The sequence below is a fragment of the Calypte anna genome, chromosome 1, assembly GCF_003957555.1.
Source record: "Calypte anna isolate BGI_N300 chromosome 1, bCalAnn1_v1.p, whole genome shotgun sequence".
In the NCBI taxonomy this organism is placed as follows: domain Eukaryota; kingdom Metazoa; phylum Chordata; class Aves; order Apodiformes; family Trochilidae; genus Calypte; species Calypte anna.
In genome coordinates, this window is record NC_044244.1 from 28,022,757 (window position 1) to 28,039,275 (window position 16,519).

The following is a 16,519-nucleotide window of genomic DNA, read 5'->3' on the forward strand; positions in this document are numbered from 1 at the left end:
CACATTCAATGGACAGGCTGGGACTTGTCCAGTTCTTTTGAATGGGATGAGAAAACAGAAGTCCCTGGGTGAGGAGAGGAGGAACAGCAGGAGTAGGAGGGAAGAAGAAGAAGGTCCAGTATAACACCATTTTCAATGGAATATTTGCCCAGGTGATGCCAGAAAATGGGGTCAGTGCTGTTTTCAGCCTGAGAAAATTGAAATACCTGTTTCTGATTCTCTGTGTTTCTTGTTCATCAAATTATTGGCAAGGCAGAATGGAAACTGCTTTTCCTTGTTGCTGAAACTAAGTGACTGGGCACAAAAGAATGGAAGATTCATGGAACCAAGAAGAAACTCTGGAGAAAAAGGATGTGGTTCTGTGTTCCTGCACAATGGGAAGGGTAATGCCAGTCTTGTGTTGATTCTATATTTACATTTCATACCCAAATGAAATGATGCAATGAGAATAATCTGATAAACCCAAGACCAGAAATAATAGCCTTTTTTCTAGATGACTTCTTAACTATGAGGCAGGAAAATAATATATTCTTTTGCACTTACCCTTTTATTCCAGTACACTTCATTTTTGAATTTGGAACAGCCTCAACAGGAAAAACACCATGGGAGTAACTTGGGTCTTTTTTGATTATACTTCATAAGGCTGCTGGCAGTGCCCAGTGCTGCACTGAAGATTGTCAGGCTGGCTTGGAGCCTATGCAGCTACAGTAGCAGCACAGGGAGGGCAGATCCCATGGGATTTGGTGGGATCTGTCAGTTCTAGCACTGTATATACACATCATGGTTTAATAGCAATGAAGTTTGTGCTGAACTTCTTTCGGAAGATGCATCTAGGAGAGGAACGGGGTAACAACCCAAAATTTTCACTGGCTGCTAGGTGAACTGTTTGCATAATATTTAGTAGAACAAATCATAATATTTTCTGAAAATCAGTTGTCTCCTTAGCAAATGTGTTATTTCCACATTATTTTCAAAGATGCAATGACAGTAAGGTGCAAAGCAGCCAAATTACTTTAGGCAATTGGTGCAAGACAAAGACATTAGGCAGCTGCAATGTAAGTTGTACATAGCCTGTTTTTTGGATTTACAGAAGGCAATTTCAGAACCATGTACCTGCCCAGAAAGGACAGTTTTCTCTCAGAGTTTCTCTTATATTTGAGTTTACGACCTTCTAAGACTTTTAGAATTTTTAATTATTCTTTGACAAGAGCAAAATATTGAAAGGAAATAATGGAGATTAAAAAGCAATAAGAAAACAATGTAGAAACATTCCACTTCATTATTTGCAGTATTTACACCAAAGCCCTCAGCCAAATAAAAGGCTGCAGGAAGTATCCATGATATCATAAGCATGATATTTGCTGTTAGTGTCATTCTTACTGAGAACTTGCAGCAAATGGTCACTCAAGTCACAAAGTTTTCAATATTCTATCTCTGAAAACAAGAAAATGTTTTCCCATTTTTGTCTGCCACCTAGTGTCAAGAGGTAGAATATGGGTGTTATGCATTTACAAACCTTAAAATAACTCGTGAGCGCAGCACAGCTTCTACCTGTGTCATACTATGGTGATGAAAACAGAAACCAGCATTTTCCTTAAGGCTTAATTGAAGTTGTTATATTTAATTAGCTCTCTCCAATGCCATTATTAGCAGAACAGTACCCTACCAGTGTATGTCATAGTGTTTCTGAATAGCTGTTTAGTTTTTTTTAATTTGAAACTCTTAGGTTAACGTGCTATGTTTCTGGGATACCATCCATAATCAATGTGATAGATAAAATAAAAATTCTGCCTGTACATAATAAAATGCTATTCATATCACAGCTTTGTATCAAATGTCCAGTGAGAACACATGCAAAACTATTTTCTCAGAATTAGTGTCTCATCCATGGAAGTTCATCTGTTCAGGTCTAATTGATCTAAGCTGAAATTGCTAAAGTCTGCAACTGGAATAGCAATAAGGAGTAAGCCTTAATTTTCTAAGGTGTTACAGAATTAATTAATTCCAGTGGTTTTGCACTACCTTTTATAGTGAAGGAGAGTGTAAGAAAACAGAAAATTTTCATGTTGAATTGATCAAGCTAGAGAACTCTAGAAAGAAAATTTTTGGAACAATTATTTCTGGCAAATATCATATTTTTATCAAAGTTCCTCAACAAGCAGTTCAAGGCAAATGTACAAATGTGAATGTTAGAAATAATCAACAACATTTAAATGTATAGCATACCTGTAAATGAACAAAGTTAGCTCACTTGTGGTATAGACATCACAACACTTTGGCAATAACATGACATAAATCATGTACACCAAAGAATTTTCTTTCATTTGTGCAGGAAGACTTCCCACAGTTTTTGATCTGTGACTTCATTTTAACTTCCCACTAGACCAAGTTGCTCCAAGCCCCATCTAACCTGTCTTGAACACTTCTAGGGAGGGGTCATCCACAACTCCTCTGGGCAATCTGTTCCAGTGTTTCACCACCCTCAAAGTGAAGAATTTTTTACTAACATTTGATCTAAATCTACCCTGGTTCAGTTTAAAACCGTTCCCCCTTGTCCAGTCACTTTATGCCCATGTAAAAAGTCCCTCTCCATCTTTAATTTATCCATTTTGTCCAGTGTTTTTTGTTTGGTTTGGTGTTTTTTTTTCAGAGAGTTGCATGGTTGTTTTGAGAAGCTGATGAATCATGGGGCCCTGAACATGTCAGATCAGACAGGTCTGTTCATCCCTGGGGAGAGCCATGTGGCAAGAATGTGTGGGCTTGTGATTAGACTTGAAACATGAAAACCTCCAATCTTTTCCTTAGCAAAGTTATGAATTGACAAAACATTTTACATATCCCAGTGGTGAGACAAATACCTGAGCAAGCATAGGGGAGAATTTTACTATGAGATTATGGGAGAAAGTGTGACTGTTTAGGAAGGAGCTCTGCACAGCTAAAAGGGATCAGTTGCAATCTACCTCCAACACCTTATGTAACAGTCAAAGAGAGGCAGGATGTGCCCTGGCAGCGTGGCCAAACTTCCTTCATACTGAAGCTGCAGGTCTTGTTTGCCTAACCCTTTATTGTCATAAGAATGCAAGTCTGCCTGTTTCAAGCCAGCTCAGACTTTGGCTTCTGCTTCTTAACTCATCTGATAAGATCCAGTTCAGTTCACCACTTTGGCAAAAAAAACCACAAGAGTCCTGGGGCTTACACAAGGACAGACAGAGCTGGGGAAGCTGCTTCATCTAACACTGCAACCACGGTCTAAAATGTTATCAGTACTGTGTTTTCCTGTGGCCTTTACTTGAAGAAATTGATAAAACAATGGCAGCAGAACCTCCTTGCATGGCTACATCTGGTGCTTCCAGCAGATGCCACTGCTGGCTGAACTATTTGGTTTTAAAATGAGCTTAACCATATATAATGAAATTCCATGATAAATTAAAGAATAGCACACAAGCCTTGAAAACAGTTACCAGGAGTAAATGATACTAAATAATACAACCAGATGTGTAGTCATCTACAGACAAGTCAGGTGGACCTGCAGAACAAGCCATTGGCATCGCTAAAGCAGCAACTCAGAAAAGCTTTAGGAAGGAACAGATGAGCTGGGTATCAACTGACACTGCCCTGTGCAAAAGTATGCTACATAATATGTGGCTCACAAGCTACTTGTATATATTTGACAAAGGAAGTTGTGCTGGAATACTGCCTTCAAGTCTTGCCTTGATACTCCCGAAAATTTCATGGCATTTGGCAGGTTTTGGTGGCATGTGTCACCAGTAACTATTACACCTTCCCAGTTTACCTTGAACAATAGGCACACTGCTTTGCACGGGGAACCAAATGCTGAAAAAGATAATGGTTCTCTTAACTTGGAGGTCTCACCAAGGTTGAGTTGGACTACACCTCACATCAAAATGACCCCAGTAAATAAAACAAGGTGGGTCATTGTCATAGGCGAAAGAAGAGAAGGGCCACTATGCAAACCAGACCAGATTCTTAGGGAAATCTGATGACTTCTTGGGATCTGGGTTAAAGATGTTCAGAGGAAGCTCCCTCTCCTAGCAGAGCCCCTGGATTACTGTCTGTTATTGATCTTTCAGGTAGGCACTGATGAAGTAGCAACAAGGAGTCTAAAGGCAATGATGAGAGACTTCAGAGCCTCAGGCCAACAGGTCGAGGGATCAGGAGAACAGGTGGTGGTCTCTTCTATCACTCCAGTTGCAGGATTTAATGAGGGAATAAACAGGATGAGCCAGCAGATCAATACTTGGCTTCAAGACTGGTGTCACCAGCAGAACTTTGGGTTGTTTGTCCATGGGCTGAATTACATGACACCAGACCTTGCTGGCAACAGATACAGTACACCTGTCTCAAGGGGGGAAAGGGATGCTGGTGTGAAAGCTAGTAGGCTCGTTAAGAGGGCTTTAAATTAGATATGAAGGTGGAAGGGCACAAAACCAGGCTTGCTAATAGTAAGCCTGGGCTCAGCACACAAGAAGGACAGTGTGTAAGCAGTGGTGGGAATAAGACTGGAGAGCAGTACAGCAGAGAGGAACCGGAACCCCGGGGGCCCTGGTTGATGGAAGCTGAACAGGAGCCAGCAGTGTGCCCTGGCAGGCAGGAGGGACAACTGTGTCCTGGGGGACACCAAGCAGAGCATCACCAGCCGGTCAAGGGAGGGGATTGTCCCTCAGTACTCTGCACTGGTATGGCCTCACCTTGAGTACTGTGTGCAGTTTTGGGCACAGAAGCATAGAAAAGACTATTGAAGACAGAAAAGACAAAAACTATTAGAAAGCATCCAGAGGAGAGCAACAAGGGTGGTGAAGGGTCTGGAAGGGATGATTTATGAGGAGCAGCTGAGGTCACTTGGATTGTTCAGTCTGGAGAAAAGGAGGCTGAGGAGTGACCACATTGCAGTCTACAGCTCCCTCAAGAGGGGAAGAGATGGGACTGGTACTGAATTCTTCACTCTTGTAACCAAAGACAGACCCGGGGAAATGGTAGGAAGCTAAATCAGCAGAGGTTTAGGTTAAATATCAGAAAAAGGTTTTTCACCCAGAGGTGAAGCCCTGGAACAAACTCCCCAGGGAAGTGGTCAGAGCACCAAGCCTACTTGAAGGCTTGAAGTGCCTGAAGTTCAAGGAGTATTTGGATGATGCCCTAAGGCACATGGTAGGATCCCGGGGTTCCCTACACAGGGACAGCAGTTGGACTTGATGTTCCTTCCAATTCAGCAGATTCTATGACACCAAGTTGGGACAGAGTGTTGATCTGCCTGAGGGTAGAAAGGCTCTACAGAGGGAGCTGGACAGGCTGGATTGATGGGATGAGGCCAATTCTAGGAGGTTGAGTAAGGCCAGGTGTAGCGTGACCCTACACTTGGGTCACAACAACCCCATGCAGCGCTCCAGGATTGGGGAAGAGTGGCTGGAAAGCTGCCCAGAGGAAAAGGACCTGAGGGTGTTGATTGACAGCAGGCTGAATATGAGCCAGCAGAGTGCTCAGGTGGCCAAGAAGGCCAATATGTTGTTGGCTTCTATCAGAAATAGTGTGGCCAGCAGGACTGGGCAGCGAGTGTCTCCCTGTATGCAGCACTGGTGAGGCGACACTTTAGGCCCCCCACTTACAAGGACATTTTGGTGCTGGAACATATCCAGAGAAGGGAAACAAAGCTGGTGAAGAATCTGGAGAACAAGTCCCATGAAGAGCATCTGGGGGAACTGCAGTTGTTTAGTCTGGAGAAAAGAAGGCTGAGGGGGGACTTTATCAATCTCTACAACTACCTGAAAGGGGTTTTGTGAGGTGGGGCTCAGCGTCCCCTGTAACAAGCAACAAGACAAGAGGAAATGGTCTCAAGTTGTGCCAGGGGAGGTTGGATTAGTGATTAGAAGAAATTTCTTCACTGGAAGTATTATTTAACCCTGGCACAGGATGCCCAGGGAGGCGACTGAATGACCACCCCCGGAACTGTTGCGGTGCTTAAAAATATGGCTGGACTCAATGATATTAAAGGTTTTTTCCAAGTAGAACTATTCTGTGTCTATTAGCTGATCAAAGCATGTGATGCATTTACCACCTTTCACCATCATAACCTGAATTTTGGGCAATTTCACAGTAATTTTTATTTCAGACAGGCAGGAAGCTCAAGCCTGGCTGGGTAACATCAAGGTGGCCCCCAGCCCTCTCAAACCTATGAAAACCTGTCTGTGACCTTTCTCCAAGCACTTAGTGGGAAGTAAACGATCCCTCAGGTCCCTTCCATGCTGATCTATCCAGTGCCTAGGGCGCCTGCACCGAGAGGTCGGAGAGGAGCCAAGCCGTGTCAGGGAGCTCCTCCTCACACAGCCCCTTCGCTACCCGCACCTCAGGGAAGGGTGGGGCGGTACCAACAGCCCTGTGCTACCGGCAGCGCTTCACGGGGCCACCTCCGCTATCCCTGAGGTCACACAGCAGCGCCCGCACCCGCCCTCTCCCCGCCCCCTCTCCGCCCCCAGCAGCTCAGAGGCGAAGAGGGCCCGGGCCCCGCCCCGCCCCGCTCCTCCGCGTGCCGCCCCGCACGTCGCCGGACACCGCTCGCGCGCAGCCGCAGCGGGCGCCCCACACGGCGGCCGTGACCTCTCCGGGCACCGCCCCGCTTCACGGCGCCCGCCCCCCGCCGCTGTGACGTCACCTTTCCCCACCCTCTGCTTCCGGCGTGCTGGGGGGCGGCGCAGCCGCAGTAGCGCGGCCCGGCCGCCTGCCCAGCTCAGCCGCCGCGGTTGCCGTTGTGGCTGTCGCCGCCCGCTCCGCCCGACTGGTATCGCTTGGGCCGCGGGCCGGCCCCCTGCTCGTAAGGGGCGGCAGGCCCTGCCTGGCGGTGGGCAGCAGCCCAGGAAGCGGGGGGATAAGCGGGAGCCGTGGCACAGCAAGGTACCCTCTGCCGGGCTGGGCCGCGTCGCCCCGGGGTCTTAAATGGCCGCGGGGGGTGGGCGGGAGGGGTTGGGCGAGCGCGTGCCGGGCACGCGGGACTCGGGTGCGTGACGCAGGGGTGGGGGTGGGCGCGTGGCGTGGGGCCGTCACCGGGCAGGGACGGGACAGGACGGGACGGAACGGAACGGAACGCGCCGCTTGTTTATGGGGCCTCTCTCGAAATCTTTTCTGCGAAATGTCGCAAGGTGTTACTAGAACCCCGCTCCCCTCCCGGGGTAGGAGGCGCCCCGGGCTCTATTTATGTCCCTGGCCGCGGCTGCACGTTGGAGGTGACCCAGCAAGAGGCCAGGCGGAGTAGGCCAGGCGCCGCGTAGGCTCAGGCATCTGCTGAGGAAACTGTGAGTAGCCAGGCTGCTGTCTGGGGCGGTGTCGCCTCTGCTGTTGTTTTGGCGTCTGCCCGCACAGGTGTTGCTCTGCCTGCCCTCCCGCTTGCCACAGCAGCTGGAGCAGTAGGAGCTTGCAGTTTCGCAAATAATGGGTTTGCTTCTGCGGTTTCAGCGCAGCACTTGTGTACTGTGTAAAACTCTGATCCACCTCTTAAGCTTCTAGTTGTCCTATGTGGAGTAAGGATCATCTGCTGCCTTTAGCTCTTGGGATGGCAACGTTTTGTTTAACTTGTGGCTTTATTCTGAAGCTTCACTCAAAGAACTCGTGTCTTTTCTTCTGACGAAGGAATTGTGCAAAGGGGTGGTACCTCAGTGTCAGCTGTATTTGAACTTTGGTCTCTGTGCAAGTGAAATTTCTGGAAAGTTACAAATTTCTTAATATTAGAAAGACCAGCATGTAATTTCTTACATGTCACTAAATGCTTTCAACAGTTGGTGCATATTACTCAAAATGTACTTAAATTGGCCTTTAAAGAATAACTAAAATGTTGGGTGACACTACCAAATGTTCAGAGCAGTAGCTATCCCTGTGAGATTATTTGATTTGAGTTCTTGTCTTCTCTGAAAGAATACACAGGCTGCATCTGCATTAAGCAATGTTGTGATTTTTAGTTTAACTTATTATTAGTTTTGGGGTTCCATTGTTGGTTTTTTTCATTTTTCAGATAACACCGTGATACACAGGAGTTACGAGTTGAATTGAATTTTCTGGAATGAAGTAGATAAGCACCACAGAAAGGTCTAATTATTTTTAAGTAATGACAGTTCATTTCTCCTTAGACACATATTTGTTATTTTTGATTAACCCAAAAAGTCTTTGGTGGAAGCAAAGAAACAAATACCTGCATTTGTGTAGACCCAAAGTCTGCTGGAGGATAAACCATGCTGGTCACCTGAGAGTTTTTCATACAAGCGAGCCTCGGTGTAAATGGGTCAGAAGCAGAACATTTTGGTACAACAAATATATTTACACCTATGACTTTTTATACTACAGAGTTTCTAAACTTTTAACTTCTTCTTCCAAAGGACTTACAAAAGTGAGCAGTCGCATGTCACGAATTAGGAATACTATAGAATCTGTTTCAAAGGCAGTATCTGGCACTCACAGTGAACTGGTTTCACGGATAGCTCGATTAAAGTCACACTCTGGTACTCTTGAAAAAGCAAATAAAAGTAATGGAGTTGCAAATAACAGTGCAAATCTAGAAAAGGATGAACAAGTTACAGATGCTAGATCTCAGAAGGATTGCAACAGAGGCCCAATTGCAAACGAATCTGCTTGTGCAAATGAAAACTCAGAGTCTGTGTTGCTGAGTTCAAGTGGCACTCATCAAGACATTCCAGAAGATTCAGCATCTACTAAGCCCCACCTTTTCCATGCAAGCCGCTTTTCTACAAATTTTGGAGAGACTTACAACTTTGTAGCTGATCATATAAACTGGTACTTTAATAATAATTTTCATATGGATAAGGGGAAAAAAAGGAATGCTTTATTACAGGACTCTAAAAGTGAAGAGAGGAATAAGCTTGATTCATCAGAAAGTACTGTAATGAGTGAAGAAAAGACAGTGGATTCAGCTGCTACATTAGCTCCTGAAGCAGAGACTTTGAGTGCTGAGAAGTCAAATACTGTACTTCCAGTTCCCACTAAGAAAAGTATTGCGAACTTCCTTTCCTATCCCAGTAACAGTGTACAAGCCTTTGTAGACAGTTACATTGGTGGCTTGGTTCCCAAGTTAAGGTCTGATACAAAAGTTGTTTCACAAGAAAAGAGTAAACAGCTGGAACAAGAAGTATCTGAAAAAGATGAGGAAGATAAAGCAAAAGAGGCTAAAACTGCAGAAGAGAGGGAAAAGCATATCTCTCTTCAGAGAGAAAAGGCAAGTTTTTGTTTACTTTTATTTCTCTATACATTATTTCTATGTATATGTATACCTTATACAAGTTTATACTATACACACGTATATATCTATATCTGTAAACTTACATACATATACAAACACAAGTATATGGCTTCTCTACATATGTATTTATATTTATATATGTATTTCCATATAAATACGTATTGATTTATGAGTCTATATGTATACATGTGTATATAAGCATAAGCACACTGTAAGTTATATGTAAACTTACATATACATACAAGTATTTCCAATGTATACGTGTGTATGTATACATATAAAAATGTGATATACTTTTTTATAGAGGCATATGTGTATATTTAAGTTCATACATAAAGTGCATATGTGTATATATGTACATATATGTGTATAGTGTGTACATTTATTAATGTAGGTAGATTTACTTGCCCCCCCCCCCCTTTTTTTTTGTAATTACAGTAATTTTACACTTACACTTCTTTATGGTCCAAATACAGTGATTTCAGAGTTGCACTGAAAATAAATCTGAGCACATGCTGATACATGTTTGTTTGGTATATTGTTGCTGTGATCTGCCTCTTTTTATTTTTCTTGGAATCAGAATCAAAAGGTTTCCTGATTACATTTAAGTAATGCTTACTTAGAAACTGTACTGGACCTCCGGTTCACCATGCTGTCTCCTTCTGAGAAATCTTAAAATAAGTTTGGAACTACTCCTGGAAAATGTTCTATGTTTCTTAGAGTATATTTATGTTATTTGTATAACTTATCTTTTTTTAGATTATTGCAAGAGTGAGTATCGATAATAGGACTCGAGCTTTAGTTCAAGCCCTACGAAGATCCTCCAATCGAAGAGTCTGTATCAACAGGGTTGAAGAACTGACCTATCATCTTCTAGAATTTCCTGAGAGCAGAGGAGTTGCAATTAAGGTGAAAGCAGTCTTCATGCTTTGACAAATAATAAGTACCTGATAGACAGTTGACATAGAGTAACTATAAAACTTTCTTCTGTGCTTTTGTGGGCTAGTAATATTTTCTTTTTAAAAAGATGTTAATGTCAGTATCTCCTTTGTAGTGGTTTTTCTTTTTAGCTGGTTCAAGAAAATTCATCTGCAAACTATGAGTAGTTTAGCTTTAAGGCTTTTAAGACTGCAGTGTTTAATTTAGGAGCACACAACATTGTCATGTGAATAGATAGTATAACTTTTTCTAGTGGTAGGCAAAGGTCATACACTGTGTCCTCTGTCAGAATTGACCAGACAGGAATGTACGGTACAGTTGAACTGCAAATGCACAACAGTTTTTATGCTTGTTTGCATGCTTCCTGTGAAGAGAGATGACAAGAGTGGAGTATAACCATCAAATAAGTCATGTAATCTAGTTCTACTCATTCTGTTTCCTGCAGTGAAAGGACAGGAGGTGGGTGGAAGACTATTCTAGCAGTACTACCCAAATCACAGCATTTCTCAGTCCTGTGTCTTTTTCCACAAGGTGTGACAGAGGTGTGACATAGATGGTAGAATTGCTGGAAAAGGGATATTTGGGAATGGAGTGGAAGCCAGATAATCCAGGAGGGGTTTTGATTTTTCTGTTGTTTTTATATTAGTGTACTTTGAAGGGATGTCCTGTTGTGATACTTATTCAGGAAAATCTGGGCTTTTAGCTATAATTTTTGTACTCTATACTTGAGTTTATATTTGTCCAATATGACATTAATGTCAGTAAAACCAGGCTGCTTGTAAATACAGCTTTTATAGCTATTTGAAATATTTCACCTTGACTGATATTATGTACTACACCCTCACTGCTAAAGTATCTACCTATTAGAATTAAACAGAGACCTTTTCCTTGTGAGAAAGAAAGATAAGTAAATACTTGGAGGAAAACTTATTAAAAACTGTATTTTATGCTTAATGCCAAAGTAGTAAATTTAAGCATAGATGCATTTGTTATAAACATACAGTTAGAATAAAATATCTTTTTATTTCTCAATAGGAAAAATTAATCCCATGCCTACTGCGACTTCGACAGTCAAATGACGAAAGTCTTCAGGCTGCTGTTAGAGAGACTTTAGCTATAATTGGATATACAGACCCTGTGAAGGGCTGGGGAATAAGAGTCCTCACTATTGATGGAGGAGGAACAAGGTAAAACTTCTGGTTTTTTACATACTTGTAGTCACCTTCGTACTGTAACTGGAAATGTGATTTCAGTTTCTCTTTGAAGAGTTTGTGTCCAAAGATGCAATTTATAATTTACAGTTACATTACATTTCACTGTTGGTTTTGTATTCATTTGTGGTTAAGATTCCATGCATTAGTAGTCCTGTGACACTGAAATTACTTACCCATATAAAGCTTGCAACACACTTAAGTGCTTGGATTGGCTCGTTCTCATTTTGGAAGTAAATTTAGTGGTTATTAGTCAGCTCACAAGTCTAACATCAGAAATACAAAATTGATGTGATATGCTAGAAGTAGTTTATACTTTTACAATTGTGTTAACTTAGTAATGCAAAAAATGTACTTTTCTGGAGGGTGACCTTCCTTAGCAGACTGATCTCCCTCGAAAGAATAAATAGGCTAATGGTGAAAGCTATTCTAGTTGTGCTGTTGAGTTATATTTCTCCTACAACTAATGCTTTTTTTTTCATTATGCAGCAAATGTCTAGTTATGTGTGCTCTATTTCTTCATGAATTTATGCACCCACCACAATTTGTTAAGAGTAGTAGCAGAAACATGTCAGTTGAATTTGAAGTTTGATGTTTACTAAATCTGTGTTTCCAGGCATACTTGAAGAAAACTTTGTCAAATATTTATTGATTCACAAATCTTTATTGGTAGAAAGTGTAATATGAAGTCATTGCAAAAATAGATTTTCATGAACTTTTTGTTTCCCCATAGCATTTCTTTACTTGCATAAAAAAAATCAGTGGTTTTCATTAAGAAATAAGTGTTTTCTAGCTCTTAGCTCAGCATTTAGCAGCTTTGCATGCCAGGCACACTTGTTTCACACTATAGAAGCATATAGAAGGCTCATGGTCTGGAATGCTCCTCCCATTATTTCAGACATTCAGTTGAGGCAAAAAGCCCGTATGCAGCAAAATACTGTGTCCCAAGGGGCATTGTATAGCTCTGTTAAGACCCAAATTTAAGTGCTTTGGGTCCACATTTACATAAAATCATCATCCCTGAGCCTTTGCTACAAAACAGTGTATCTGTAGCTGTCAAGCACTGGTTTTGGTATACCTGAGTATTTAATTTTTATTTACTGTTAATCACTCAATTTTAATTGTGTTGTTCTTTCATTCCCTGAAGTGTTCAGGATTCTTACTGTGGTAGTTATTCAGTTGTTATAATGAGTTATAATTAAGCAAAGATGGGCTTAGCTAGAGCTATGCAAGATAAAACTGCCATTGTATGTGAAGGGTTTATTTGTGTGTATGTGTGTTTCAGGGGCTTAGTTGCACTTCAGACCCTACGTAAACTGGAAGAACTAACTGGGAAGCCGGTTCATCAACTTTTTGACTACATTTGTGGTGTAAGCACAGGTAATTAAGCCACACATTGGAGTTTTACTGTCAATATAGTAGAACATCTGAAAAAAAAGTGGATTTTGCAGAACTTGCTGGTTTCTGACTCTGAGTGTAAGCTGGGAAAGTACAGTTGTAATTTCTAAGGTCTTTCTTTTTCCTCACACTGATTTGTCATTTTTTCAATGAATGTGAAACCTTCAATTTGCACATAGATACATTATCTTAGATGTTAATGGGGCTTTAAAGACAACTAAGGTAATGTCCCTCAGGGACTGATACTGGACCAATAGTATTTCCTGTCATAAGTAATGACAGTAAGGTTTTGGATGATAATAAATTAGGGGAAGTGGTCAGTACAGTGGTGCTCTCTGTTCAGATCAGCCTCTGCAGGCTGGAGAATTGCCTCAACAGGAACTACCTAAGGTTCCTAAGTAAAAGCTGAGTAGCAAGCTCTTCATCTGAGGTTGAGTGACTGGCTAGAAACCAGCTTTGCAGAAGACCTGGTCCTATTGGAGCAAGCTGAACCAGTGTACCCTTGCAGCAAAGAAAGCTAACCACATGCTGGCTTGTATGCACAAGAGCATGCCCAACAGATGAAGGGTCTCTGTTTTACCATTGTATGTCTAGCCTTGGGATCCTCAGTAGATCTGTAGCCTGTTGGGTACCTTCCTGTACATACTGGGTGAATATGGTGGATGGGCCAGGGGACTGGAGATCATGACATTCAGGAATAGAGTGCAAGTCAGCCTTCAGAACTAGAGAAGGTTAAGGTAAGGCCTTTTTGCTCTTTCAGCTATTGAGAAACCACAGAGAAGTTGGAGCTGAACTATTGGAAGGTGGACAGTGATAGGAGAAAAGCCAAAAGACAGAGTGGTATAAGTTACAGTTTGATGTAATGAATCATGTTTTCTTTGCAAGGGTAGCCAGACACTGGAAGGAGTTGCTGGCTCTGTGGAATCTCCACCATGGAGATCCTCAAAGCTGAATGAAACCTGAGTAAGCTGTTCTAACTGAACCTGTTTGAACTGGAGGGTGGACTAGATGACCTCCAGAGGTCCCTCCCAGCTTTAATTGCTCCGTGACTCAGTCATAAGTTATACATCCTTAGGAAGCAGGTAGCTCTAAAGCATAAATTTCTGTTTAAAAAATAGTCATCTCTTCTGAAGGTTACGCTTGACCAGTAGCAGCATAACGTTGATTTCCAGCAAAAGAGGTTTGTCATAGTTCAGTAGCTCAGTTTCCTCAAATTCTTCAGGTTTTTTGCATTATACATCCATAGAGTTTATAATATTAAATACAGATCACCATGATTAGATACTATGTTTGTGTTACCAGAGATTTGCTTGGCAGACTCAAAATACTAGAGGTAAGGAAAGTGTTTAGGTCTCCTAGATAGAATTTGTTTGTATGCACAGTATAGATTACTACTTCACATTATTAAAACTGGACATCCATAAATCAAAGGGACCTGATGGATGCCTCCACAAGTTCTGAGAGAGCTGGCAAATGTTGTTGCTAGGCCATCATCGTTCAGAAGTTGTGGAGAACAGGAGAGGTGCCTGAGGACTGGAGGAGGGCTAATGTCACTAATGAAGTGACATCTTCAAAAAGGGCAAGAAGGAGTACCCAGGGGAATACAGTCTCACCTCCATCCCTGGTAAGGTGTTGGAAAAATCATTCTGAATGGCATCATAAAACATGTGAAAGCAAAGAATGTCATTGGGAGAAGTCAGCATGGATTCACCCAAGGGAAATCGTGCTTGACCAACCTGTTTGCCTTCTGTGACATTGTTATTGGCTGGCTAGATGAGGGGAGAGCAGTGGATGTTATCTACCCTGAGTTTAAGCAGGGCTTTTGATACTGTCTCCCTTAACATCCTTATTAAGAAACTCAGGAAGTGTGGGCTAGAGGAGTGGGCAGTGAGGTGTGTTGAGAGCTGTCTGTGTGACAGAACTCAGAGGGTGGTGACCAGTGGAGTAAAGTTGAGTTGGAGGCCTGTAACCAGCAGTGTCCCCCAGGGGTCAATACTTAGTCCAGTCTTGTTCAGCAGGTTCATCAGCAACCTGGCTGAGGAAACAGAGTGTACCCTCAGCAAGTTCACTGATGATACAGAGCTAGGAGGGGTGGCTGAGACTCCAGAGGGCTGTGTTGCCATCCACAGTGACCTGTACAGTCTGGAGAGCTGGGTGGAGAAGAAATTAACGAGGCAGCAGTCTTCTGTGCATCTAAAGGTTTTTGTCACAGGCTATTTACTCAGGCTGTACTTGCAGAATAATTTCCTAGAACTGTGATTTTGTGTTTGTTTTTCTCAATTGGTCCACATCTTTTTTTGAAGAATGTCACTGAGGTCCAGATACAGCACTTCAACTGAAGTCTTGCTAGTGTTGAATAAGGAAACAATGTCTTTCAGGTTGTACTTTGCTTGTGTTGTGTCCGTGTTCTTAAACATCTGCTCCTTAGCCCTCCAGGTTTTATTTGGGTATTTTCCCCTGAAGTGTTGGCTATCAAGGCTGAGATGATGGCTCGAGTGTAGGAGTCTATGATGCACAGCAGGATGTGATGGAAGCATCAGGAAGTTTTTCACTGGACCATCTGATAGACCTTGCACACTCTATATTTAATTTTGACCTTACTCTCCTGAGTGTGTCCTATTACCATCCATCAGGTTTCAGCAAAGACCTTTAACATGTACCTTGCTGATTTTATCAACTGCCCCTTGTGTGCAGATATGGACTGTTGTTTTTGGTGGTTTTCAGGGAGTCAATTGAAAATGAGTTTGCATTTAGTATGAAGTTTCTCTCTTTGGCTTTGAAACTGTTCACTAAAATAGCAAAAGCATGATACTCTGGAACTGGTGATAGAGAGTTAAAAAAGAAAGGTAGCAGAGGATTTGCATGACTCAGGAAAATGGTGCTGCTTTCATTTTAGTCTGTGTTGAATGCAGGCATTTCATGATTTGGCAGCTGGATGAGTTTGTGACTTGATGGGACTTGGATGTGTCAAGTAAGCCCAGGTTTTAGTTAGCATGTGTGCTAAATTTTGGAAAATTGAGACCATTAATCTATTGACCCTCTGCTGTCATCATGTTGGGGTTTGTGAGAGCTAAAGAAGCTTGAAAGCTATGTTTTCTTTAAAGCCATCTAATTTTCTTCATGTAGTTTTTTATGTAGAAAATTCACATTTCTGCATATGTGTTTTATTCTTAGTTTCAAGAATTTCCTCCTTTTAAATTTAATTTTATTTAAACATATTGCATTCATTTTCAGATTTGAAATACTGTGTCCTAATTATTCCTAATGCTTAGTTACATGTCCTCACAGTATTGCACAATTAGATTTAAAGGTGCTATATGCCCCTTTCAGTTTAATACATATAAAAACTGTAGTAATGCCTTAACTGTATTTTTTGGTAGCCTTTTTAATTGTATTTTGCAGTCATGCTTTTTGGGGGCTGTTGATTTGTTCCTACAAGAGTAGGTTGTTACCAGTTTTAGGCACACACTAGATGGCAGTATGTATGAATGACTAATTATAACTGCAACAAAACATATTTCAAACTAGTCAAAACTCCCTTCTTTTTAGTTTTTCTAGAATTTTTCCTTACAGGCTCAGTTTTCCGAGTAACAAGTAATGCTTGAACTATATAGATTTTGCTTGCCCATTTCTTTTTCAAAATAAAGCAGTGGATTTAATTTGCTTTCTGCCATGTATGTGTTTGCAGGGATGAAATCTGTGAAAAGAAGTAATGCCA

The 16,519-nt window shown here is 42.0% G+C and overlaps 1 protein-coding gene across 2 annotated transcripts in view; it reads left to right on the forward strand.

The window, feature by feature from the left end:
- The first annotated feature begins 6,693 nt into the window (after window positions 1-6,693).
- The window catches only part of PNPLA8 (patatin like phospholipase domain containing 8), a 32,059-nt gene continuing 22,233 nt past the window's right edge, over window positions 6,694-16,519 (forward strand). The window contains exons 1-6 of one of the 2 annotated variants that reach the window (XM_030469061.1): window positions 6,718-6,903; window positions 7,149-7,301; window positions 8,015-9,229; window positions 10,013-10,162; window positions 11,228-11,379; window positions 12,689-12,783. In XM_030469061.1, coding sequence (XP_030324921.1) covers window positions 8,108-9,229; window positions 10,013-10,162; window positions 11,228-11,379; window positions 12,689-12,783 — 1,519 coding nt within the window. In that variant the 5' untranslated portion in view covers window positions 6,718-6,903; window positions 7,149-7,301; window positions 8,015-8,107. Of the gene's footprint in view, window positions 6,904-7,148; window positions 7,302-8,014; window positions 9,230-10,012; window positions 10,163-11,227; window positions 11,380-12,688; window positions 12,784-16,519 lie in introns of both variants that reach the window. The other variant, XM_030469067.1, reaches the window with a different exon arrangement.